This window comes from Haliotis rubra, unplaced genomic scaffold, assembly GCF_003918875.1.
Source record: "Haliotis rubra isolate DU_JTF1 unplaced genomic scaffold, ASM391887v1 Scf801, whole genome shotgun sequence".
Lineage (NCBI taxonomy): Eukaryota > Metazoa > Mollusca > Gastropoda > Lepetellida > Haliotidae > Haliotis > Haliotis rubra.
In genome coordinates, this window is record NW_025767526.1 from 444,335 (window position 1) to 470,343 (window position 26,009).

Below are 26,009 nucleotides of genomic sequence, written 5' to 3' on the forward strand. Positions count from 1 at the left end.
TGTGCTTGCCTCACTTTATTGTAGCGAAAATTATGATTGAAATACGGAATTGTAACAACAACAAAATTTCTGGTGCTTTTTAAAAAAAAAATTAACTTGTGCTCTCCACGCACAAATATTCTTGCATGTATCATTTCATAAGTGTAGGTGCTGGACGATATTCCTAATTAGTGCAGTAGATCGTAAGCTACTACTGGCTCTATGTTGTGTAAATAGTACACTTTGACAGAGTTGTATGTGAACATAAGGCAATGCCAGGTACGTGATCATTGTATACTTCCTTTTTCATAGAGAAGATATCAAGTTATGAAGTGTTCCTTAATTCGAATGTTTGTGGGTTCAAATCAACATGACTGTCAGCATCACGACAGTGCCTTGACAATCATTGTTTTCTTCTCCTCCGTCATGTTGATGTCGCTGCCCACTACAAGTCTCATGCTGACAGTGAGGTCATATGGGTTATACACCCCGAACATCGGCCACAGTAGTTCACTACAGTCTACATTGTCTAACGTCGACATGACTTTCTTCTCCTTCACATCAATGAAGACAACCTTCTTCCTGGCGTCATCATAGACAACACCGTAATGTAGTGTGTGTGATGCCCCTGCTGTGCTGGGAAGAGTGTCAGGCAGACACAATACATGCTCCCCTCCTTCCTAAACTCCCTGCATATCCCGTCGTGTGTAGGACACTCGGCGACGTTCATACTGTAGGAGTGAGGACGGCCACCTATCCAATAATGCACGTCCCTCTGCTCCTCCCTACATACTGCAACCTACAGGATGAGATCGTTCTCTGAGAGTAGTTCGTCCAGATTGACCCTGTTCTCTACCTCCCAGTACCGAGGACACCCATCCATGAGGAGGGGGCAGTGCTGCAAGTGCCCTTGTACTCCTTGACTCCCCTCCCCTGCAGGTCTGGTGTCCGACTTCCTGTTGACCAGGTCTCCTTCTGTGTTGATGTGGACGTAGTCGAGATTGACTCTGTCTTCGTCATACTTTAGAGCTATACCTACAAAATATGGATGTGAAATACATGAGAAGAATACGAGTAGTTTCTCGCTATAATGATATTTCAATGCTCGGAATCACAGGTAAGTAAATCTACCTATATTCAAACAGACGAATATAATCACAATGCAGCAATAAAACCTAATGGATGTTGATAATACATTACCCCGAATATAACGTGTGTTTCGTGAGTTTTCAAATAAACGAGAACGACGTCAAAACATACGACGTCAAAACCAATTAACCATACACAATACAAATACATAAATCACTAATTGACATCGTTATAAATGAAACCCCGTCATTAAAACTACTCATTTCGATCTTTAATTCACTTAAATCGACCTTTTTAACAACAGTGCACAATTCTCACCCACTAACGAAATTTCAACCAATCAGAGGGGCGCGTCTCCGTGACGTCATGTTAGGAATCATATGAGTGCCGATGTAGAATTCATGTACATTTCAGGGGGTAATTTATCTTGTTTCCTGGTTTGTATAAACCTGAAATCGTGACAATTGTTGTGAAAACTGAAAGCTATATGTTCTCATAATTTACTGTCATTTAATTATGTCACCTGCTTTGCCTAGGTCGCGAGTTACAACTTGTTTTCATAGACGATTCTGTCAAAATCGCTTGGTGTCGCTAGGCCTTATTTGTTCGAGCCAGACGCTAGTGATAGCGAAAACGATGATCAACCTCGCTCATCACGGTTACGGTTGATTTCTTCACCCTTAACAGTGCGACATTGGGAAGGGTGGAAGCCCATCTGATGCCTTTATTTGAAAATATCCCCGGTAGTTCTTGTCTGATTGTAATAATATATCAAAGCAGTGTGGGCCTTGTCTGGTTGTAATAATGTATCAAAGCAGTGTGGGCCTTTTCAGGTTTTCTTATGCCTGAATGGTAAAATGACAGTCATTAATTGATCCAATTGCTGTTTTTTTAAGCTCGATATTTAATCATGTCACGTAAAAATAGGACGTCTATTAGGTATGATATTAAAAATTGACATTTGATTTATTTGAATCCGTAAACTAAACAACCCCACTTTACCATTGCTAGAAGAATCTGAAATGTTAGGTAAATAGGTATATACAGTTTTAGCACACGGCGATTGCTTATATATATTTCTTATGCAACAATGAAGTTCTGTTCGTATTCTCAAAACAGTGTCGGCCCATAAGTTTTCACATGCAATACAGCAATTAATACTCCCTTGTTGTAACCCGTGTTAGGAGGTGGTATAAACCTACACATGTATTAACACGGAAACATTAGACAAACATTTACCAATATTTTATACCGCTAAGTGTTATTGAAAACTGGAAATATTCCAGACGAACTGACACATTCCTCCATCTTAAACCTGCCAAGGGTCACATTGATAACAAGCATCGGACTTAATCCGGGACCAGTATCTTTAAAGCTAACAGAACCAAGGTGCATTACGTTTATCTGTCTTTACGGCTGTTTGTATTCCACGTTGGTCAAATCACGTGCGTGTCACATATACCTTCTTGGCATACTCGCGACTACTCGATGCTTCGGTCCAACTAAATGACATAATTTCACGTTCACAATAACAACGTTATCGTACGTTTTATCTGTAAACCCGATTATTTGCGATAGCTAAAATAGATATATATTACGGATGACAGTACAGAATCAGGGGGTGGCTGTCTAGTAAATTTACGCAGGTACGAAACGTTACTTTCTTCTACTTTGACATACCATTGCTATTCTATGTTAACTTTAATATCTTGTAAATACCTTAACTATAAGTTACCACCCATTGCAGTACCTTCAGGTTTATGTGGAACGAGGCATCCCTTAATATGTGTCTCATATCTTCTGTATTGCACCTGAGGATTGTTTATTTAATACTGATTGACACATGACTACACTGTTTCGTGACTAGTAAATAATATTACTAGAATGTAAAGAGTGTGTCGGATATTTTAATTATTGTATTACGTTGTGAACACTATGCTGTCTTGTGACTGCTACAGAATGTAGATTGTATGAACGCTCAATGGGGTGATGTGTAGAGTATTGAACTATTGTTGTGGACATTGGAATATGTATCGTGATGAATGTAGTATGTGTCGTGTGTAACGCATCTACATGTATTTTGATATCTGATTGCATTGTGAACATGTTCTAATAACTAATTGTAAACCATACTGTAATAACCTGATTATGCCAAAATCGTTCAGTGACTGCTGTGTAATAAACTCCTTGTTTATTTATTCAGGTGTTGTGTTGTGTGTGGGTTGGTATGGGCAGACCTCTTGCAAAGCGAGCTGATTCCCCAAAACTCGCGTTTTAATAGGGGTTGGTATGGGCACCACTTGGTATACCACATTCTTGCGACCTTTCTTTTATATATTATTAAATATATTATTGTGAAGTTTCTAGTTCGACTCCGTATAATACGCTCATATTATTTCATTGAAAACAATTGGGTCTGTGTCTATCGACTACCTCAGGGACACGAAATCAAAATTTCAGAGATTTATTGTATAGTACAATGAATATTACAATATGCCTCCCTTTCTAGTTTGTTTTGTCAAACGCCGCACTCGGCACTATTCCCACTAAATGACAGCAGTCTGTTAATAGCCGAGTTTTGGGCCACACAATCTAGTGACTGATACCTTGAGCATCGAGCGATGCAAATGGGAGGGAATGACATGAACTGCCCTTATGTTTTAGTATTCTGTTAACATTACTTTGAACATCAAAATAAGTAAATAGGAATACATGGTAAATATACTCACACTTTAGCATGAAAGATCTATCTACAGCCCCTGGCTTCAGCAGATGAACACCACATTCTCTGGCTATACCTGAAACATCAGCCGTACATCACCACACATGTGTGATGGGACATAGGGACTTTTATGTTGATACTTGATAAGTCTAAGCCAAAACAATAATTCGATATAAAGATGCACTGAGATCATATTCGGGAACCAGTGGATTAGAAAAAGGGGTTTTCGAGTCTGATATTCAATCTTCTCATTAAAAGAAGGAAAACATGGATTTACCAAGCAAGAAATCTATTGTTTTGGCATCCCTCTTCTCGGTGGTTTCTTTCTCATCAATGCTCTGAAAGAACAACATACATGTATATATCATGAGATGAAAAATATATTGTCTGTGTCTGTGCCACAGGGGGTATTATTTACAACAAAGGCATATCTGTATGCATTAAATAATGCAGTTATGAACGATTACACAACTGCGACAAGAATATTGGTGGCACACAACAGGTCACGAATCAGACTTGTGAAATGAATGAAAGTTAAACCTTCTGTTTACAATTTAGCAACTGCAATGGGATGAGTACAAAAACTACCAGGCAAAATAACGTACCTTTAATGTAATTGCATAAACAAACCCGATGGTATAGGCTTGAACCCAAGCTGAAAACATACGCCAAAACAAAACATGATCCCGAAAAGAACGTAACGTCTCCATTGCGTTAAACTGTGTTCGTTGGTTATCTAAAGCCGCACACAGCAATATTACAGCAGTCTGTGAATAATGATTCAACATCATGATCATCAATCTTGGTGGGGACTTTTTGTTGGTATGTCCACTAATTCAGTCAGGATGACCACTCGATTCCGTTAGTTGCCACTTACAACAAGCATGGATTGCTGAAGACCAATTTTTACCCTGGTCTTCGCTGCTCGAAGTGCTCTAACCCTGACTGCTCAATCCCATCAGTCGCCTCTTAGGCAAGATGTGAGTATGGGTATGATGTACTCTCACCATTTTGTGTTTCAGTTCCACGTCTGCTATAAAGCCATCATCAGTCTGAGTACCCCTGTCTGAAACAACACAAAAATTTGGCATGGTCCGGAAGATTTACATGGATAGACAGTGGAACAAAATTTTGTGCATGTTACCAACGCCACAGGTTTGATAACAAATCATAAATCTTCACCAAACCAACTGAACTTCCAATTACAAATTCATGTAAAGAAAGGCTGTAGCATGCACAGTAATAGTAGACCCAAAAACATACACAAATGTTAGACAGAACATAATTAACTGACCAGCAATGACTCTCAAAAGATTACCTTTCACCGATTCTCCGTCCATATCCATCGTCAAAATGGCACCAAATCCGGATACATTCGCTTTCAGCTTTGACAAGCTGTTGGTGTTGAAGTCAGCTGTGGGTACTGCATAATCTGTTTGAGGCGCGGCATTGTCTAGGCAGGACCGAGTCATCTCCCCAACATATCTCTCCAGGCCCAGGATGTCTGACTTTGAGGCAAAGAGGAAGACATTATTGATGTAGTCTAAAACCCGTGTGCACGTCTTCTTGTCTTCTTCACAGGCGGTGACAAGAGCATGCTGTGTTGCCTTTGTCTCCTTCGTATGATTTTCCAGATCGACGAGAAGTTCATTCTCTCTTTGATTGAGTTGTGATCTCAAAGATTGGAAAATGTGACGAATATTTTCATTCAAAGAATGGTGTGTTTTGTCAGTGGCTTCGGTTCCTTGCCTGATGCTCTGCATGTATGCCTGATGGCGAGTCTGTAACGTTGATAGTTCATTCTTATGATATTCCATTTGTTTTGTTACAGTAACAGCAGCCACATCAACCTTCTCAACTTCGTGGTCAGCATGGTCTTCAAATCTGCATCTCGCACATATTAATTTCCTGCAACTCTTATCAAACAGATAAAGGGGGTCGTATTTATGGATGCTGCAAAATTTTGGAACGGTCGAGATAGTCGGTTCCAAGTCGGTGAAAATTTGAACTACATGGTTTCTGGTAACTTTGAAGTTGCTGTGCATGTTCTGGCAGTATTCACAGAGTAACTCTTCACAGTCTTGACACCAACACACAGACTGGTTGCCGTCATCTTCATGTGTACAGAGGAGCTCTGTGGGACAATGTTTGACTGTCAGGTGGAAAATTTCCTTCAGTCTCACTACATCCTTCTGGAGACTTGTGTCTGTCAGGTTTACTTCACTCCAACATGTGGAGCATGATATCACACCACCAGCTGCAGATGTCACACACGTCTCACACACAGGGTGTAGACAGGGCAGTAGGTAGGGGGCGGGGCCCTTCAGGCTAAACTGCTGCTGACAAACAGAACATTTGGGGAGGTCGTCCATTCTGGAAGACAGAAACCACATATTAGCATTCAAAGAAATATTTTTGATTAACGTTGTGATCAGTATGTATGATTGTCAGCTAAGCATTTGCTGCACATAACTGTACGATTCCACATACGTCTATCCAGTGCACCAAATTATTTACATTAGTTTATGTCCTACTGAGCCAAAAAGCATCTTAACATACATTCAGTCTTCAGTCTGCACTACAACAATGACTTCCATCTAACAGCATAAGTATACTGTAATACACCATAAAAACCCTCCTTCGATAGATATCATTTAATCATTTTATCAAACACATATATTGCAAGGTGACGGTATGGTGAATGTAGCGATAGTAGGTCGAAGATCTGATTAATCACTTCAAAATGATGCAGTTAGCGGCGTCTGATACGGTGATGATAATGTTCCTAAACAAATACTAACGATTTTGAAATTTCCAAACGAAATAATGTATTTTAAATTCAGAAATCACAGAAGAGACAACTATTAAGTTATAACACCCAATGTCCATTGCACGTAACCAGTTACCACAACACAACCATTTCCATATCCATGTGTAGGTCTTGAGACACCATGCACTGAACTCAAGTAAAGCACCTCAAAATACCTTCAGTCTGCACAAGGAAAATGGGCGATCTTTTATCAATGTATGTTATCTCCACTAACCCGTTAGTAGTGCTGTCCCGGGCTGTCCAACCTTAAAATGATAACACATAACGTATGCATGGTACGTGTTACTATTACACTTAGAGACATTTAACCAGCATAGCCTTCAATTAACGACTGATATATTCATGATTTAAAACGTGACTTTTATAGTGTAACATATTTTAAAACAAAATACACCTCTTATCGCGAATAGTTGCAAAACTACCCAATCACTCACTCACTCACTAAACTCTCACTCACTGCAAAACATGTTACACTTATTTCGCTGTAATAAATTCGTTAGAAACTGGGCTCTTTACTTGTCGCAAGTTGCTAATAAGACCGGTAGGGGGACGTTGGGCCTACGCTTACATAATTTCTAAACGGGAGTTATCGCCCCTGGGTACTCAAATACTGCCCATAACAACCCAACAAGCAAACATATCACCTAAACAAAAGTCGCCTTTTCATTAGTGTGTGTCATCCTAACGCAATCAATATTGGTATATATGTCTTTCCACAGAGCATCTAAGGTTATCCTTCACCAACGAGTTTAATCTTTGCACATAGTATCAGCAGTCAACTTGGGTTGTGGTCTGCATGAATAACGTAATACCTGTACTCTGATACACAATAGAAACAATTTGACAGTATCTCAAACGGTCGAGTGTCACATACCCACAAGATAATAATAGCGAGTCATGGTTATCGTGAATGAAGCCTGGCCTAGTTCTAAAGCGAAAGTAGGAATTTGTGTGGCAATTTTCTTTTTTCCAGGCTATTTGCTGCATAAATGAAAGTATAGCTGCCAATTTCAGCATCCTGGCAGTAGAGTGACATATAGATACAATATTTTACCCTTAATATCGAACGTTAAAAGTGTACAGGAAGACAAAGTGAGAGACGAAACACAACACACCTACCTGGACTGGTAACTCCCTCTAATGTACGTCAATTCCGGATGATTACGAGCGAACCTTATCTCATTACAGTTGTTTGATCTGATGCATAGTTGAAAGCTATTTTTATGTTGATTTAAAAGGAAACATATATTTCTTTTGCAAGCGAAGGTTGCCTCAAACGTATAAGTTTATATGTCATCATACAAATTATCTTCTGTTTAATTGTGCAAGTGTGCAATAGATATGAATACGCAATGCCATTTAGAAAATGGTCAAATGTAACACACGTTATATTTGGGACTACATTTGAGCCATCTAACCCACTCAGCCGTCGCTCGCGGTTATTAGTAGAGTCGTTTAATTTTGTGAACTCTCACTTTGTAGGGTATGCTTTAACTTTTAAGCAGTAAAGTTGTACCTGTTCTCTCAGAAATGGAACGCAATGGAAGATTTGGAGCATAGCTGCACATGTCTGACCACTCACACGTCCAAAGCGAGTTTGAAAACTCTGTTCTAGCCAATATCTTGGCAAACATTATGTTCCTCATTCTCGCTAACAATTCTTTATTATATTGTCAATAGACACTGACTCAGAATCTCTACCACACACGCACACTAGTTTGTAGTCCGACACTCTCTAGTCCCTTGTTATCGTTCTTATCAAGCTGTATTATCGTTCTCCAGACCTTCTCCATTCAACAATCGTTTCATCTTGACTCTATGATTTGTTTCAGAAATGCAGTGTATGAAATAGATAGCATAAATAATGTTTGTGTAAAATCTAAGGTGTTTCAGCGTGGCCCAAACCCTCCTAGCATATATTATCTAGTATATCTAGACAAGTATTTCTAGTGCGTTACAGATTTGGTGAATTTTATACGAGGATATTCTATTCATATCTTTAACTATCACTTGTACTTGTGAAGATCCATGTTAGAATTGAACTTCAGCAACCCATTCTTGTCGGAAGAGGCGACTAAGGGGATCGGGTGGTCAGGCTCGCTGCGTAAAACGATGCTCATGCTCTAGATCAGTGGACTGCCTGATCCAGACTCGATTATTCACAGACCACTTCCATATAGCTGGAATACCGCTGATTGCGGCATAAAAATAAACTCGCCCACTAACTTTCACACGAGGACGTTATGTCTTTGATAATGCATAAACTATGACACTCTGCTCAATAAATGTTGGTGCCGTGGAATTTCAAGTGGTTAAGGCATGTTCATCATAACGTAGTTCGATTCCCCACCTTGAACTGTGATGTCAGTGATGTCTATCATCAAGTGCTGTTCAATGAACTTTATAGCAAATGTAATGTAACCTAAGTAATTTGCTTCCTCAAGCGCATATTTCGGATATTAAAACTGCAAATAATTATAACATTAAATGTACTAGCTGGCTATATTTTCGATGTCCAACATTCGTCATATACATTCAGCATGGATTTGGTGTTCACTTTAGGGGTAGCTCATGTTCCCTCCCATAGTCGGGACTGCGGTCCACGCCGACTCGGATTATAAACATTTACACAGGACACCCACGGTGCTTTAGTGTTGGAATTTATATAAATGGGTCATTAAAGCTCATCGGTGACAGCAGCTGTGTTCTTGCTAAATATTTTCACTTGCGATGAAACCCACGGTGTGGGATTCATCCTAACCATCCAATGATCGGGTTTAGATTCGAACTCATAACCAGTTGAGCCTGAAGCGTCAACGTGGCCAAGGTGACACTGTGTTATTCGTAGTCAACAGTTTCGCTTTCAAAAGTTGCAATTCTAACCAGACGTGAACGTCAGTTACAATACTGATACTATAACACTTTAAATAGAAGACCAGCTCAGACACAACGTCACAACAGAAATATGCTAGTATCATATCACAGCTATGCTGAAATTAACTCTGGCTGCTGTTGATCGATAGTACAGTAAGTAATGCATCGTTGTGAAAAGCTATATTTAACATAACACTTACTGCTTACTGCGTACATACTCAGTTTTATACAGTACCACCAGAAATTATTGAGAATTTAAGATCGTAATTTTTTTTGAAAATGTTCACTCATTACTCCCGTTTTTAGTGTGAATATTGGCAGAACATAACTCCAGATTCAAAGACAGGTGAATATTTAGTATGTTGTCAAGTCACCATTGACAGCAATGCAGGCTTCAATGCGGCGGGGCATACTACTGATAAAAAAAATTAAAAAGTCGTGGTCCATGCTGTCCCAATATCAGACCACCTCTTCTTTCATTTCAGCAATATTTGTCAGCTTTTTCTTATTGACACTTTCCTTCATAAGTCCCAAAACATTTTCCATTGGATTTAGGTCAGGGCTATAGCTTGGCCAATCTAATAATGTCATATTTTGGGTCCGAAACCAGGCCTGTGAATGCTTTGAACGATGTTTTGGGTCGTTGTCCTGCTGGAAAATCAAAAAAAACTTCCATAGAACACGTGAGCAGATGGATGTAAATGTCCCTCGAGAATATCTGCGAATCGCTCACTGTTCATATTCCCTTTAACTACACAGAGGGTCGTTGCCCCTAACACAGATATGCCACCCACACGTTAAATTTCAGACTGTACATTGGGCGCTGATACAAAGGTTTTTCAGTTTGTTTGGTCCAGAATTTCAGTGTATTAGGAAACAGCCACGCAGAACTTTCATCTGGGAAAATCGGCACCCTTGAAGAGCAACCTCCTCGTGGTGGGTGCTGGGTAACGCCAATGACTCTTCGCCCCCGTGTGGACCCGGGGTCGAATAGGTCTTCAGCACCCCATTGCTGGTCGTAAGAGGCGATCAAATTGGGCAACCCATTTGCCATGGTTTGCATCCCTGTGTCGGCAGAGGAAGGGAGTCTGGTGGTTGAGGATGACGGAACCGGCAATAGTGTTCAATAATCCAACACACCACTTCGACCCTAACTTTGCCTAGACGGGTGGTAGAATAGGCCCGATTCTACCAATCGGCTGGTCACGCCTTGCCCTGTGCATGGAATGTCTATACAAAATTTGGTATTACATAACACTTTTGGCCGTGTTCAAAATGTTAACTAATTTCCTATCAAAACAAATTAGCCTCGCAGACCAATGCACAGAAGGCAGTGGATCATGGGCCAATCTGGTGATGCTGACCTCCGATTTCTGTACGTCTCCAATTGATTGTCATGGACAGAACCATCCTGACCTTTAATCTGGTAGGCAGCTACAGCATTTCATGTCAAATTCGCTGGAGTATAACATCCCCTTATCCCTGGTCTTTGCAGCTTGGAGATCCGCTGCAATATAAGATCGTCCTTGTTGACACTCCACGCTGGGTGGGGAGAGGGGATGCTGAACCACATTACTCACGACATGGCTTCCCAATACCCCGGTTCAAAACGAAGACACATGGATACTGACAACTCCTCGTCTGACGAGAGTATGCCCCCCGACCTGACTACTGGCCATGCTTCCTGATCATTGAGGCTTGTGACAAGCAACCTTTGCAATTGAATCCTTTTGCAGTCTCCAAAGGTATCGCTGGTATCTGCGGAGAGGTTGCCAATGTTACAAAGCTCCGATCTGGCTCTCTCCTGATAGAATGTACCCGGAAACAATCCTTGAACCTCCTCAAAATACCAGAATTTGTCAATGTCATGGTTGCTGTCTCAGCACACAAAACCCTTAACTCGTGTAGAGGCATTGTACGGGACAGAGCTCGATGCCCGTCTGACATGACTGAAGAACAAATTGTCAAGGAACTCTCTCAGCAATCCGTCACAGCCGTAAAACGATTCACCTTCAAAAAGGACGGTGTTTTTCTACCAACGAACACCTATTTCTTCACATTCGCGCGAGCAAACATTCCTGACTCCATTAAAGCTGGTTATTGTAGCATTGGTGCGGAAAACGATTCACCTTCAAAAAGGACGGTGTTTTTCAACCAACGAACACCTATCTCTTCACATTCGCGCGAGCAAACATTCCTGACTCGATTAAAGCTGGTTATTGTAGCATTGGTGTGGAGGTGTATGTCCCCAATCCACTCTGGTGCTACAACTGCCAAAAGTTCGGACACGGATCCAAGTCCTGCCGTTCCTCTGCTGTTTGTTATCGCTGTGGTGACAAGCATGAGGGCAACGACTGTACTAAGGAAGTGAAGTGCACAAACTGCGGTGGTAACCATATGGCCTCTTCCAAGTTTTGCCCAGTGTGGAAACGCGAACCCGAGATCCTAAAGATCAAGCACAAAGAAAATATCTCCTTTCATGAAGCAAAGAAGAGGGTTGCAAGTTTAACTACATCCCCTTCAACCATCACCTACTCTTCTGCTGTCTCCCGTCCTTCTATCGCTACTGCAACCATCTCATGTCAGACCGACCTGACATGGATCATGTCATCTCAGCCAACTCAACTCAACTAAACACAACTGAGCCCATCTCAGCCACTCCATCTCCAACGCCAAAAGTCAAAACCTCTGAATCACAAACACCAGAACAAATGCCAAAACCAGAAACAGAAACTGCGCGCAGAAAAAGGGAAAAAAAGAGGCCAGAGAGACTAAAGCAACTTGAACAACCGCCAAACACAAAACCAAAGGCCACCTCTCCCTCAGAGGTCCCCATCGAGGTCCATAACTCCTTTGGCCCTCTGGATATGGAGGAAACTCCATCTCCACCAGACACCAATAGGAGTTCATCAAACGCTTTCTCACGTTCACGTGACATGTCACCAGTGGAAGCACCATGAATCCACAAAACATGATCCAATGGAATTGCAGAGGACTTAAGAATAATTATAATGAATTACAGTTATTGATTCAAGACTTCAAACCATCCGCGTTTTGTCTCCAAGAAACCTACCTGAAAAGGACTGATAAATTTGACATCCGTTGGTACAGTTCCTACCACTCCTTTTCTCCTCCCGGTGTAAAAGCTACAGGTGGCACTTCTATCCTGGTGAGGCAGGGCATCCTCCATAGCCCTGTTCTACTTAACACCAACCTACAAACTGTTGCTGTCCGCATAACTCTGAACATAGGGTTTACACTATGTTCCCTCTATCTACCTCCCACCTCAACTGTCCGCCTATCAGATCTTCAGAACTTATACGACCAACTCCAAAAGCCCTGCATAATCATGGGCGACCTCAACGGCCATAACCCCCTATGGGGGAGTACTGATACAAATAGTAAGGGAAAGGTCCTTGAAGAGTTTCTCTCCAATAATGATGTATGCACCTTCAACGATGGATCAAACACCTACCTCCATCCTGCCACTGGATCATACTCTTCCCTCGATCTATCACTTACAGATTCTAATCTTTTAAATGAGTTTGAATGGTCGGTCCATGACGACCTTTGTGGAAGCTACCACTTCCCAACAATTCTTACTCCTATCAACCCCACGGATGAACCACCATCAACAAGATGGAATTTTACTAAGGCCAACTGGCCCTTATTCCAAACCCTATGTTCAGAAAAACTTAAGCCAGACAACTTCAGGAATGTTCCTGACCCCATGGAACTATTTTCAGACGTCCTAAATGCCATCGGAAACAAAACTATTCCTAAGTCCTCTGCAAACCCGCACATACGCAAACCATGGTTTGATACAAACTGCAAACAAGCTAGGAAAAATAGGAAGAAGGCGGAAAAATATTTCCCACAACATCCTACAGTGCATAACCTGAATGCTGTTAAAATGACAAATGCCAGGGCAAAACGTACCTTCAAACAAACTAAACGCCGGTCATGGAGGAAATATGTGTCAAAAATCAACTCCCGCACACCCCTGTCCAAGATGTGGAACATGATCCAAAAGATTAAGGGCAAAGGGTCAAAATCAGGAGTTCACCACCTGAAAGCTGGTGACTCTCTCCTAACAAATAAATCTTAAATTGCAAACAAACTTGGCGAAACTTTGGCAAACCACTCCTCCTCATCAAATTATAACCCTCAGTTCCAGAAATACCAAACCCAACAAGAAAATAAATCAGTCAGTTTTAACTCTGATAATGGGGAGGATTACAACGAAACGTTTTCCCTCCATGAATTACGTACTGCCCTAGGACAGGCTCACGACATTGCGACAGGAGCTGATAAAATCCATTATCAGCTTCTGAAATACCTCCCTGACTCAGGCTTGGAAACACTACTAAATATATTTGATGACATCCGGACACTTTCCCCCTTTGTGGCACAATGCCATTATCATCCCTATACCAAAACCCTTCCGCTATCATACTTATCCCTCAAACTACCGTCCTATATCCCTAACTAGCTGCGTTTGCAAAACCATGGAGCGCATGGTCAACAATTGATTAATCTGGTACTTGGAGACCAATAATCTCCTCAGTGACCTCCAATGTGGTTTCCGAAAAAAACGAAGTACCATTGACCATCTGGTGCGTCTGGAATCATTCATCAAAAACTCCATTGTCAACAAACAACATACAGTATCTATCTTTTTCGACTTAGAAAAAGCATATGATACAACGTGGAAACATGGTATCCTAAAAGATTTACACGAGTTTGGATTGAGGGGTAGACTACCTCAATTCATATCTCAGTTTTTAAATAACAGACAATTTCAAGTTCGGGTGGGTTCCACACTGTCTGACTATTTCCACCAAGATCAGGGCGTCCCCCAAGGCAGCATCCTGTCTGTCACACTTTTTAGCATCAAAATTAACAGCCTCACTAACGTTCTGAACAGTTGCGTTGATGGGTCCCTTTTCGTGGATGACTTCAATATTTCATGTCGTGGTAAGAGCATGCACGCAATAGAAAGGCAGCTACAACTCTGCTTTAACAGAATCAAAAAATGGGCCAATGAAAATGGTTTTAAGTCGTCAAAATCCAAAACAAATTGTATTCACTTTTGTCATAAATACAAACCACACAAGGATCCAGACCTAACTTTAGATGGTACTCCCATCAAGGTAGTAGAAGAGGCCAAATTCCTTGGACTCATATTCGACCGCCACCTGACATTCTTACCACACATAACATATTTGAAAACAAAGTGCTTGATGGCTCTAGACTTGCTAAAAGTAGTCTCAAATACAGAGTGGGGAAGGGATCAGACCGCCCTCCTTCACTTGTACAGATCATTAGTTCGCAGTAAACTAGATTATGGCTCCATTGTCTCACGGTGGAGCCTGCAAAAGCAATTTAGAAAAATTAGACTCTATCCACCACCAAGGGCTGAGGCTCTGCCTGGGAGCTTTTAGGACCTCTCCGGTAGACAGTCTATATGAGGAGGCCAATGAACCTTCCCTTGAACAACGCCGCATTAAACTCTCACTGCAGTATATCACTAAATTACGTTCAAATGAGTCCAATCGAGCATACAATTGTGTTTTCAACCCGCTCTATGAAAACTTATTTCCTAAACTGCCAAGCCTGGTTCCACCACTTGGAATCAGGATCAAACCACACATATCTGCAGCTAAAATTGATCTCAACATCATTGCACCATACCGACTTCTGTCCTCACCACCATGGCAAATGGTGAAACCACAGGTCGATCTTACCCTCACCAAACTCAAAAAGTCTGAAACAAATCCCTTGGTGTTCCAACAGGAATACAACCAGTTACGTTCGAAGTATAACACTCACAGATCCATTTTCACAGACGGATCCAAGGACGGTGGGCAAGTTGCCAGCGCTACAGCCATTGGAGCCAAGACTGTCTCCTCTAGGATCCCCGACAACAGTTCCATTTTCACCGCTGAAGCAAAAGCTATCTTCTCAGCTTTGACCTACATTCAACAGCAAAATCATTCCAAAAACTTCATCGTGTTTACAGATTCATTATCCTGCCTTCAAGCACTTCTAAACGTGACTTCAAGTCACCCAATCATCCTGGACATACTAGAACTGTACAACGACCTTTCTACTGGCCAATATGACATCGTCCTCTGCTGGTTGCCGGGTCACGTCGGCATAGCAGGTAACACTAAGGCCGATGCTGCAGCAAAAGCAGCTCTTGAAAAGCCCCTATCTCCACTGCTAATCCCGTACAGTGATTTCAAACCCACTATCAGAAGCTATACTCGGGACCTGATGCAAAAAAGGTGGGACACTCAAGTAGGAAGAAACAAACTCCATGAATTGAAGCCAACAATCGGTTATACCTACTTATACCAACAATCGGTTATACCTACTTAGTAATTTTACGACGATGTCGTATTGGCCACAGTCGATTTACACATGACTATCTGCTAAAACCGGATGGGGATGGACCCCCATATGTCTCTCCTGCGATGAGGCTTTCACCATCAAGCATATTCTGCTTGACTGTGTGGACTTTACATCTGCAAGGGACTCGCATTATCACGCAACCAATCTGAAAGATCTGTTCTCCAGCGTGAGCGCTCATCTGATACTGAACTACCTGAGGGAAGTTGATCTATATCATAAATTGTAACTGTGTAATGTCACTAACGAATTTACCTGCTTTTCAATTTAGTGCTATGACATTCTCTGTTCCAAAATGACAATGTAATGAATGTGTGTCTTTGAAACGAAACCACTTTGTACTTACAATGTATATTAATGCAGACTTGTTCTCGTCACTATATGGCTGGAATAATGCCGATGTTACGTAAAGCCCAACTCAACTCAACTCAACTCTGGGAAAATCACATTTCTATGCTGTAAGCACCAGTTCAACCTTCGCTCCTTTTGTTCAGGTTTCATGATCGGTGGTCGAATTCCTCGACTTTTCTGCAAACCCATTGCATGCAGCTCAGTTCAAATTGTCTCCTTACAGACAGCCACAATTCCTCTATCAGTCATATCCAGCCTTACGTTTTCTAAACTCCTTCGTTTGTTTTTAGAAACAAGAATACCAAGCCGCCTCCTGTCACCGACAGTCAATTTTCTGGGCCTACCTGCGCCTTCCTGGTGCTCAATGCCATATCCATTTGCAATATGTTTCAAAACACGATAAACAGTGGACAAAGGGATGCCTGTTCTACTTGAAATCACTTAGCTGATCTGATGTCCTTGTTATAATACTCTAAAATCAATTCCTCTTCTCTTAATCATCCATACTGAGGATCACTGAAAATGTCGTCTGCTAGCAAGTAAACAAAGGGGGATAACTCTTCACAAACTAATGAAAAAGGATTAACGGAGTTGTTTCTCTTGAATGAAACCAAGCACTTGATAGCTGGTCGAGGTTGTTTATATTAGAAATCCAATTAAACATATTCCTAAAATTCTCAATCATTTCAGGTCATACTATACCTATATCTGTGACCCTCTAGTTATTTTACTGTCCGTTGTTGACAGGTTCTAATGTTTATAATTTATGATTAATGTTGTTGTGTTAGACACGATATAGCTCGAATACTGCCGCTGCAGTTGGTCTTCATAACTGGTCGTACGAGGCGACTAACGAGATCGGACGGTTAGGCTCGCTGACTTGGTTGACACATGCCATCGTATATCCCAATTGCGTGGGACGCAATTATTTACATACCTCCGCCATATAGCTTGAAAATGTCTGAGTGCGGCGTTATACATCCATCAAAGCAACCAATCTCTGTAGGCATGAATTCTTATATTAAGAAATATCCCAAAATGCAAAAGTCACACAGCCGTTTGATTTTATTCAATACTTCGGAATAACTTAGAACAGTATATGAGAAAAGCTCGGAAAATTCTTACGTTTGATATCGTTGGTACAGGTTTACGTCAATGGTTGTAATATTCCAGCAACTGCATTTATAGAGTCGAACCCGAGCGTAACGAGAGATGCTCTTAACCCAAAGGCTATCAGACCACGAATTATCTTGCAAGAAGTGGAGGCGGGGAAAATATCCACGTGCATGTGGCATTCATTCGTATTTGCAAAACAACGCTGCAGCTTTTGTACTTCGTCACTCTTTATTTTTATAAGGCGTGTAGTCCTTGCTCATACGTTCAATTGCAAGACTCGAAAATACAATTATCCTTGCAATATGTGCTTGCCTCACGCCATTGTAGCAACATCTCTGATGGAAATTAAGGAATTTCAACAAGAACAAATTGTCTACTGTTTTTGTTTAATGTGTTAATTTATAATCACCACACATAGATATTTAGGGGATAACTGTACTGTGTTAGACGAATTGGGGACGTATACTGGTGGTTATATAGCCGCAAATTTAACGTTATATTGGCGACGCCAATATTCAATTATATTCAATTATAATTCAAACTGCGACCTATATGCTGATTATACGGTCGGAAATTTATAGCATTCACCAATCAGAACTCGTGTTACATATTAAGTTCAATTAGAATCATGCATTTCATATTTCATAATTATACACACTGGATGTAGTTGTTACTATTGGCTTTGTGTTGTGTAAATAGTACACTTTGACAGAGATGTATGTAAATACATGGCGACGCCATGTACGTTATCATTGTAAACGTCTTTTTTCATAGAGAAGATATTATCAAGTTCTGAAGTGTTCCTTGGTAGAATTCAATTCGAATGTCTGTGAGTTCAAATCACCATCACTGTCACCATCACGACAGTGCCTTGACAATCATGGCTTTCTTCTCCTCCGTCATGTTGATGTCGCTGCCCACTACAAGTCTCATGCTGACAGTGAGGAGATGGGCGTTATACACCCCGAACATCGGCCACAGTGGTTCACTACAGTCTACATTGTCTAACGTCGACATGACTTTCTTCTCCTTTACATCAATGAAGACAATCTTCTTCCTGGCACCATCATAGACAACACCGTAATGTAGTGTGTGTGATGCCCCTGCTGTGTTGGGGAGAGTGTCAGGCAGATGAAGCACACGCTTCCCCTCCTTCCATATCTTCCTGCATATCCCGCTGTGTGTAGTACAGTGGGAGACGATCATACTGTAGGAGTGAGGACGTCTACCTATCCAATGGGTCACATCCCTCTGCTCCTCCCTGCATACTCCAACCTCCAGGATCAGCCAGGTCTTTGGGAGTGGTTTGTCCAGACTGACCCTGTTCTCTACCTCCCAGTACTGGTGACACCCATCCATGAGGAGGGGGGCAGTGCTGCATGTGCCCTCGTACTTCTTCAGTCTCCCCTCCCCTGCAGGTCTGGTGCCCGGCTTACTGTTGACCAGGTCTCCTTCTGTGTTGATGTGGACGCAGTCGAGATTGACTCTGTCTTTGTCATACTTTAGAGGTATACCTACAAAATATGGATGTGAAATGCATGAGAAGAATACGAATAATTTCTCGCTATAATGATATTTTAATGCTCGGAATTCACAGCTTAATAAAATGAACCTATATTCAAACAGTGTAATATAGTCAGACTGCAGCAATAAAACTTACCGAGTGTTGCATTTTGACCTTAGCATAGAGTCACATTGAAGTCACTGATAAGCCACTACTCCGGCTAAAATGGCTATCAAATGGTGGACACAGGACGTCAACAAAAATATGCATACAACATATATGCCATATTTACAGTTCAGATTCTAAATTGCTGCGTACAATAAACACCCAGAGAGCGGATCTGTATACCTAGACTCAGTACATTCGTGTCTTATAACAGAAACGCAGACTAACGTGGTATTACGAGGAACGTGTAGACTGCATGTCAAACAATGTTAAGTTCTCTGTAATTTGAGTCAACATGGTGGATTTAAGTTGTCCATACACACTGAACCCAAACTCTGCGGGTGGTAAGCAGCGTCAGAGTGACAACATTTTTCATTCTTTCATTTATTGGGTCAATCATGTATAAAACATCCAAATGAATATAGATTTCATTCCATTTATCATTAAGATATGCGCGAGGGAATTTTGATTGTTGATAAAATATTTTTTGTCAAAGATGCAAGCCAAATCATTATTTTACATGACTATCTGATATTTTTGTGAACATGCATGTGTTAAATAGAACAACATCATGAATATCCACCGGACTAGCAATTATATTTCGTGAAAATACATTGAAGACGTGAATAATTATATGTTCTACAAATTTAAAGGCATCAGGAACGAAACGCTTGTTACCTCATCACACTGGCGTGTCATTGCAGTTTTACAGCACACACACACACGCGCGTGCGCGCGCGCACGCACAAAGAGGCTCCTGGTTGTCATTTTTTATGCAATCTTAGGTCGTATCTGAAATTGCCCTTACTTATACTTGGCTGACGATGGTACACTATCTGAACTTCAAAAGGCATCACTTTCTTATTAGGTCAATCCATCTGCCAAGTAAACGTCGTTTGGTGACGAAATACTGTACAGGTTCCAAGATCTGCAATATCTTGCACGGTTGGGCTGGCGGACGGACAGTAATGAAGGCGTAGCAGGGATTGAAAGTAAAATGACAGCGTTATCAAGTGGTCAAAGACTGGTTACCCCATCACAGTCGTGTTTCATAGCTATACACATAGCCGTTTCGGGGGAGAACAGAAACGGACGTCACACATTGAACTCATGTGGAGAATCGAACCCGGGTCTTCGGCGTGGCGAGCGAACGCTTTAACCACTAGGCCACCCTACCGTCCCTTGTTTAAGCAAATGTATATGTTACGTTGCAGTTTGATATCATAGTCACTGTAAATGCTAAATACCTGGCCTGGTAGACTTCAGTACAACATGGTAGCCAGAACTACACTTTATCAGTAAAGTACAGATTCTAGTACTTTCACACAAATGGAAGTCCGGACAACTGGTTGCCTGAATCACCTACATTGTGTACTTCTCTGACCATTGAAAATTGTTAGGGCTCCCACAACCGAAAACTATGAATATATTACGCCATTACCCCTCTGGCAAGTGAAAATTGTCAGGGCTCCCACAACCGAAAACTATGAATATATTACGCCATTACCCCTCTGACCAGTGAAAATTGTCAGGGCTCCCACAACCGAAAACTATGAATATATTACGCCATTACGTCAATATTAAGTCCATTCTATGAAATCAATATCTTAAAATAAGCAAACTCAACTATGATATTGATTGTGAAACGTTGCTCTAATACCCTCACATCCTGTCATTAAAACGATTGGGTCTGTGTCTGTCGATTACCTCAGTGAGGCGAAATCAGGATACAGTAACTGATATTTATTGTGGAGTACAGCTGATGCTACATTCGTTTGAACGCCACAGGCTAGATGACTATGATCCCCCACCTCCACCCCTAGTTTGTTTTTAAACACCGAATCGGTATTAGCACAAATGGCAGCATTCTGTTGATAGTAGAGTTTGGGCCAGACAATCCAGTGACTGATACCTTGAGCGTCGGTCTATGCAAATGGGAAGGAATGATGTGCATCATCCAAACCAGCGAGCCGTCACCATCCCCATGGATGAACATTTGAAACTGCCTTTATATTTAGTATTCTTTTAACATTACTTGGAAGAACAAATTTGAACATCAAAATATGTAAATAGGAATACATGATAAATGTACTCACACTTTAGCATGAAAGATCTGTCTACAGCTCCCGGCTTCAGCAGATGAACATCACATTCTCCGGCCACACCCGTAACACCTGCAACACCAGTTGGCACATCACCACACACGTGTGATCAGACTTATTAATGTTTGATGTTATATCATTGGTGAGATGATACTTGATAGGTTTAAGCCAAAAGAACCATTCAATATAAAGCGCACTGAGATCATATTCGGGAACCAGTGGCTTAGACAATGGGTATTCAAGTCTGATATTCAGTCCTCTCTTTAACAGAAAGAAAAGACGAATTTACCAAGCAAGAAATCTATTGTTTTGGCATCCCTCTTCTCAATGGCTTCTTTCTCATCAATGCGCTGAAAGTACAACATTCATGTACATATCATGAGATCAAGAAATATCTTGCCGTTGTCTGTGTCACATGGGTACTATTTCCATCAAAGGCATGTCTCCATGCATTAAAGAATGCAGTTATGAACGATTACACAACGGAGACTTGAATAAGGTGGTGACAATTTACTCAGATACACACAACAGGTCATGAATCAGATTTGGGAAATGAAAAATCTTTGTGTTAACAAATTTAGCAAATGTGATGGGATGAGTATATAAACTACCAGACAAAAGAGAGTTATCGCCTTTAAAGTATTTGTATACATAAATACAAAATATTAACGTTGGTACAGTTTTGAACCGAAGTAGAAGACAATGCAGCTGTCCATAAACTTCGTTTGAATCGTGCATTTTTCAAAACGTGAAAGACGTAATTGTGTAACATGCACCTGCATGATTGTGGCATAAATACCGATGCTGGACAGCGCAAGCATGCAGTAGCCCCAAAAGAACGCCATGAATATGCCAAGATTAACGCAAGCGCAACGAGACAGGACGATCGGTATGTCCAATATGGGGACTTCACAACGCCACTGCTAAGAACCTTCAAATGCAGTCAGGCCACCATCAGCAAACTCATAGACTGCTTCTAGTAAACAAGCCAGATCCAATACCGCCAGGTAGACCAAGAGGCACTACACAGGCCAAAGACTGCTATATCTGGCAGATCCACCTTCGGAACAAATTCGTGACAGCGACGTCAACTTCACGAACAGCAATAGGACACACCATCAACAGAGGAACAGTCCTTCAACGACTTGGTATGGCTGGTATACGAGCCCTTTCCGTGGTATGGCATTGACCCGTCTACACCGTCACCAATGTATGTCAGTGGAAGCGATGTGACTAAGAGAGGGCGCTCCTTACAGATGAAAGTCGGTTCAGTCGGTTCAGAAACGATGGCAGAGTTCGAGAGTTTTTACTCAGATTTTATATGCCAAACAGCGGATAAGAAGTTTGATTGAGGGGGCGTCACAATATGGGATGGCATTTGTGGCCAGAGAACAACAAGACTGGTATTCACCCGAGAAGATCTGAATGTCCAGCGATCCAGGGATGAAGTGTTTGGTCTTTTGTGATGCCCTTCATTCGACAAGAGAACGCGTTAAATGAAACCCCTATGGACATCTCTGAAACCACGAACGTCAGCTGAGACTGCGTGTACCACCTCCAGTGAACTCACAGGAAGTTACGCTGACACTCCTGGACTTATGGAATAGGATTCCTGCTGACATAATCAACCGATAGACGACAGGTGTGTATACCCTGACTCATTATTTTCCTGTTGTCCTTTTCTAAATGTATTGCGGCAAATACAATACCTGCATTAAATAAATATTCAGTCAAATTGTGAGGGAAATAGTTCTGCTTGTAAAGTAACTAACATAAATCTCAAATATGTCGTTGTTTCTAGTTTTGATTTAAGTGACAGCTTTCTTTTGCCCTTTAGTTTATATTGTTAATAACGATGCGTTAAAATACTTTTAGATGCTGACATATATAAAGGTATGAAACATGCAGATAAAAGAGACTATTCCATAATTAGATCAATGGACATACTGATTTCAAGCTTTCGATTTCTGAATTGAGCTTGTCTGTCAGCTTTGTAAGGCTTTCAATGTGCTTTTCGTCTGAGTCGATTTTCGTCTTTAGTTCTTCCATGTCCTGCAACATATGATATGACATATGGTATGGTTCCGTCATGTAATTTATGATCTTGTGCATACGATATTGCCAAATTACTAGAAACGTTTCATGGAATGAATAATACTAGTCATGACGTTGAGAAGCATTGCATCATAACGTCTCCTTTGTGATAAACTTTGTTTGCCTGTTATCTAAAGCCCAAGTCAGCAATATTGCAACGCTCTGTAGATAAGGATTCTTGACAATACAGTAATCAACATCCTGATCCTCGATCTTGGTGGGGATTTTGTCGTTGGTATGTTGTTTAACACACAGCAGTATTTCAGTTGTATGGCGACGGTCTGTAAATAATCAGATAATCCAGTCATCAACAACATAAGCATCGATCTACACAACTGTGATACGATGACATGTGTCCACTAATTAAATGAGCGTGACAACTCGATCCCGTTAGCTGGCTCTTACGACAAGCATGGATTGCTGAAGACCAATTCTAACCCCTAACTTGATGGGTCTGATCATTGATCTATGCAAACAGGGATTGGTGACATGTGTCAATCAAGTCCACCCGATCCCATCAGTCGCCTCTTGGGCACTTTGTGAGCCTGAGTATGGTGTACTACAGCTTCCTTCACTCACCATTTTGTGTTTCATTTCCACGTCTGCCATAAAGTCATCATCAGTCTGAGTACCCCTGTCTGAAACAACACACACAAACATATTTACATGGTTAGACAATGGAACTGTATTTCTATGCATGGTACAAACGTTACATGTTTAAGAACAAATCATAACAAATCATCTAACCGACTGGATTTCCAATTATAGATTCATGAGTGGGTGAGATAAAATTAAGATCTTAAGTCACACTAGCAGTATGTCAGCCATATCGTGACTATCATATAGATTCATGAAGAAAGGCGGCAGGATATGCACTAATAGACACAAACACTGAAACCAATGTTAGAGATGAAATGATTAAGTTACCAGCAATTATTTCCGATTTTCCGTCCATATCCATCGTCAAAATGGCACCAAATCCGGATACATTCGCTTTCAGTTTTGACAAACTGTTGGTGTTGAAGACAGCTGTGGGTACTGCATATGTTTGAGGCGCGGCAGTGTCCAGGCAGGTCCGAGTCATCTCCCCAACATATCTCTCGAGGCCGAGGATGTCTGACTTTGAGGCAAAGCGGAAGACATTATTGATGTAGTCTAAAACCCTTGTGCAGGTCTTCTTGTCTTCTTCACAGGCGGTGAGAAGAGCATGCTGTGCTGCCTTTGTCTCCTTCGTATGATTTTCCAGATCGATGAGAATGTCCTTCTCTCTTTGATCAAGTTGTGATCTCAAACATTGGAAAATGTGACGAATATTTTCTTTCAAAGAATTGTGTGTTTCATCAGTGGATTCGGTTCCTTGCCTGATACTCTGCATGTATGTCAGATGGCGAGTTTGTAACGTTGATAGCTCATTCTTATGATATTCCAGTTGTTGTGTTAGAGTTTCAGCAGCCACATCAACCTTCTCAACTTCGTGGTCAGCATGATCTTCAATTCTACATCTCGCACACATTAATTTCTTGCAGCTTTTATCAAACAGATAGAGGGGCTCGTATTTATGAATGCTGCAAAAAATTTTGAACAGTCCAGAAAGTCGGTTCCAAGTCGGCGAAGTTTTGGACTACATGGCTTCTGGTAACTTTGAAGTTGCTGTGCATGTTCTGGCAGTATTCACAGAGTAAATCTTCACAGTCCTGACACCAACACACAGCCTGGTTGCCATCATCTTCGTGTGTACAGAGAAGCTCTGAGGGGCGATGTTTGATCGTCAGGTGGAATATTTCTTTCTGTCTCACTGCGTCCTTCTGGAAGTGTGTGTCTGTGAGGTTTACTTCCCTCTGACAAGTAGAGCATGATATCACACCACCAGCTGCAGATGTCACACATGTCTCACACACAGCGTGTAGACAGGGCAGTAGGTAGGGGGCGGGGCCATTAAGTGTAAACTGCTGTTGACAGACAGAACATTTGGGGAAGGAGTCCATTCTGGAAGACATAAACCGCATATTAGTATCCCAAAAAATGTTTTTGATCAACGTTGTGATCCATATAGATCTTTGTCAACGTGTCCCTTACTGCACATAACTGTACGATTCCCAATACGTCTATCCAGTGCATTGTAATATGAACATTGCCCACGACAGTCTTCATCATATTCAGTACAAAACCATCATAGCGTACATTCATCCTGTTTCTATTGCAGTACAACATCGACTTCGCGGACATACATATAAGAGCATAAAGATACTATAACACAACATAACAAAGCCGTCTTTGGATTAATCGTTTTATCTGACAAATATATAGCAAGGTGACAACATGGTGATTGTAGTGATAGAAGGACCTAGATTAGATGATGATCACTTTGATGGAGTTAGAGTTATCTGATCACGGCGTTGATAATGTTCCTAAAATATACTAACGATAATGAAATGACCACTCTGATATCAGCGAAATAACGTATTTTATATTCAGAAATCACAGAAGAGACAACCGTTAAGTTACAACAACCCATGCCCCTTACTAAGAAAGTGTAATCCCAAATATAACATATGTTACCCAATGCTCATTGCACACAACCAGTAGCCACAAAACAACCATTTCCATATCTTGTTACTATTACACTAAGAGACAGTTAACCAGCATAGCCTTCAATTAATGACTGATATTTTATTGATTTCATAGTCTTACATACTGTAAAACAAAATACGTCTCTCATGGCAAATACCTGCAAAAATACTCCCTCACTGTGAATTAACAATCACTGCA

The 26,009-nt window shown here is 41.2% G+C and overlaps 2 protein-coding genes across 4 annotated transcripts in view; both read right to left on the reverse strand.

The window, feature by feature from the left end:
* The window catches only part of LOC124261636 (protein PML-like), a 29,066-nt gene extending 21,319 nt beyond the window's left edge, over positions 1-7,747 (reverse strand). The window contains exons 1-3 of the mRNA XM_046695976.1: positions 7,740-7,747; positions 6,835-6,865; positions 5,109-6,163 (exon numbers count right to left, since the gene is read on the reverse strand). Of these exons, the coding sequence (XP_046551932.1) occupies positions 5,109-6,162 (1,054 nt within the window). The 5' untranslated portion in view covers position 6,163; positions 6,835-6,865; positions 7,740-7,747. The remainder of the gene's footprint in view (positions 1-5,108; positions 6,164-6,834; positions 6,866-7,739) is intronic.
* Positions 1-25,225, reverse strand: LOC124261637. Of its 3 annotated transcripts, XM_046695978.1 has the most exons (7): positions 24,168-25,225; positions 23,820-23,878; positions 23,094-23,198; positions 21,436-21,496; positions 21,141-21,218; positions 18,232-18,889; positions 1-360 (listed from the first exon to the last, which is right to left on the reverse strand). In XM_046695978.1, exons 1-6 carry the CDS (start codon positions 24,751-24,753, stop codon positions 18,234-18,236), a joined length of 1,545 nt encoding a protein of 514 aa, XP_046551934.1. In that variant the 5' UTR covers positions 24,754-25,225; the 3' UTR covers positions 1-360; positions 18,232-18,233. The 3 variants fall into 3 exon arrangements, with proteins under 3 accessions (XP_046551934.1, XP_046551933.1, XP_046551935.1); XM_046695977.1 differs by lacking the exon at positions 1-360 and having other exon boundaries at positions 17,585-18,889; XM_046695979.1 differs by lacking the exons at positions 1-360; positions 21,141-21,218 and having other exon boundaries at positions 17,585-18,889.
* Between the last annotated feature and the right edge of the window lie 784 nt (positions 25,226-26,009).

Coding starts and splice junctions, on each gene's coding strand:
- LOC124261637 (XM_046695978.1), bottom strand. CDS start 24,753: ATGTGTGCGAGATGTAGAATTGAAGATCATGCTGACCACGAAGTTGAG. Junction 23,199..23,819: donor TGGAAATGAAACACAAAATG/GTGAGTGAAGGA, acceptor CATATGTTGCAG/GACATGGAAGAACTAAAGAC. Junction 21,497..23,093: donor AAATCGAAAGCTTGAAATCA/GTATGTCCATTG, acceptor TTGTACTTTCAG/CGCATTGATGAGAAAGAAGC.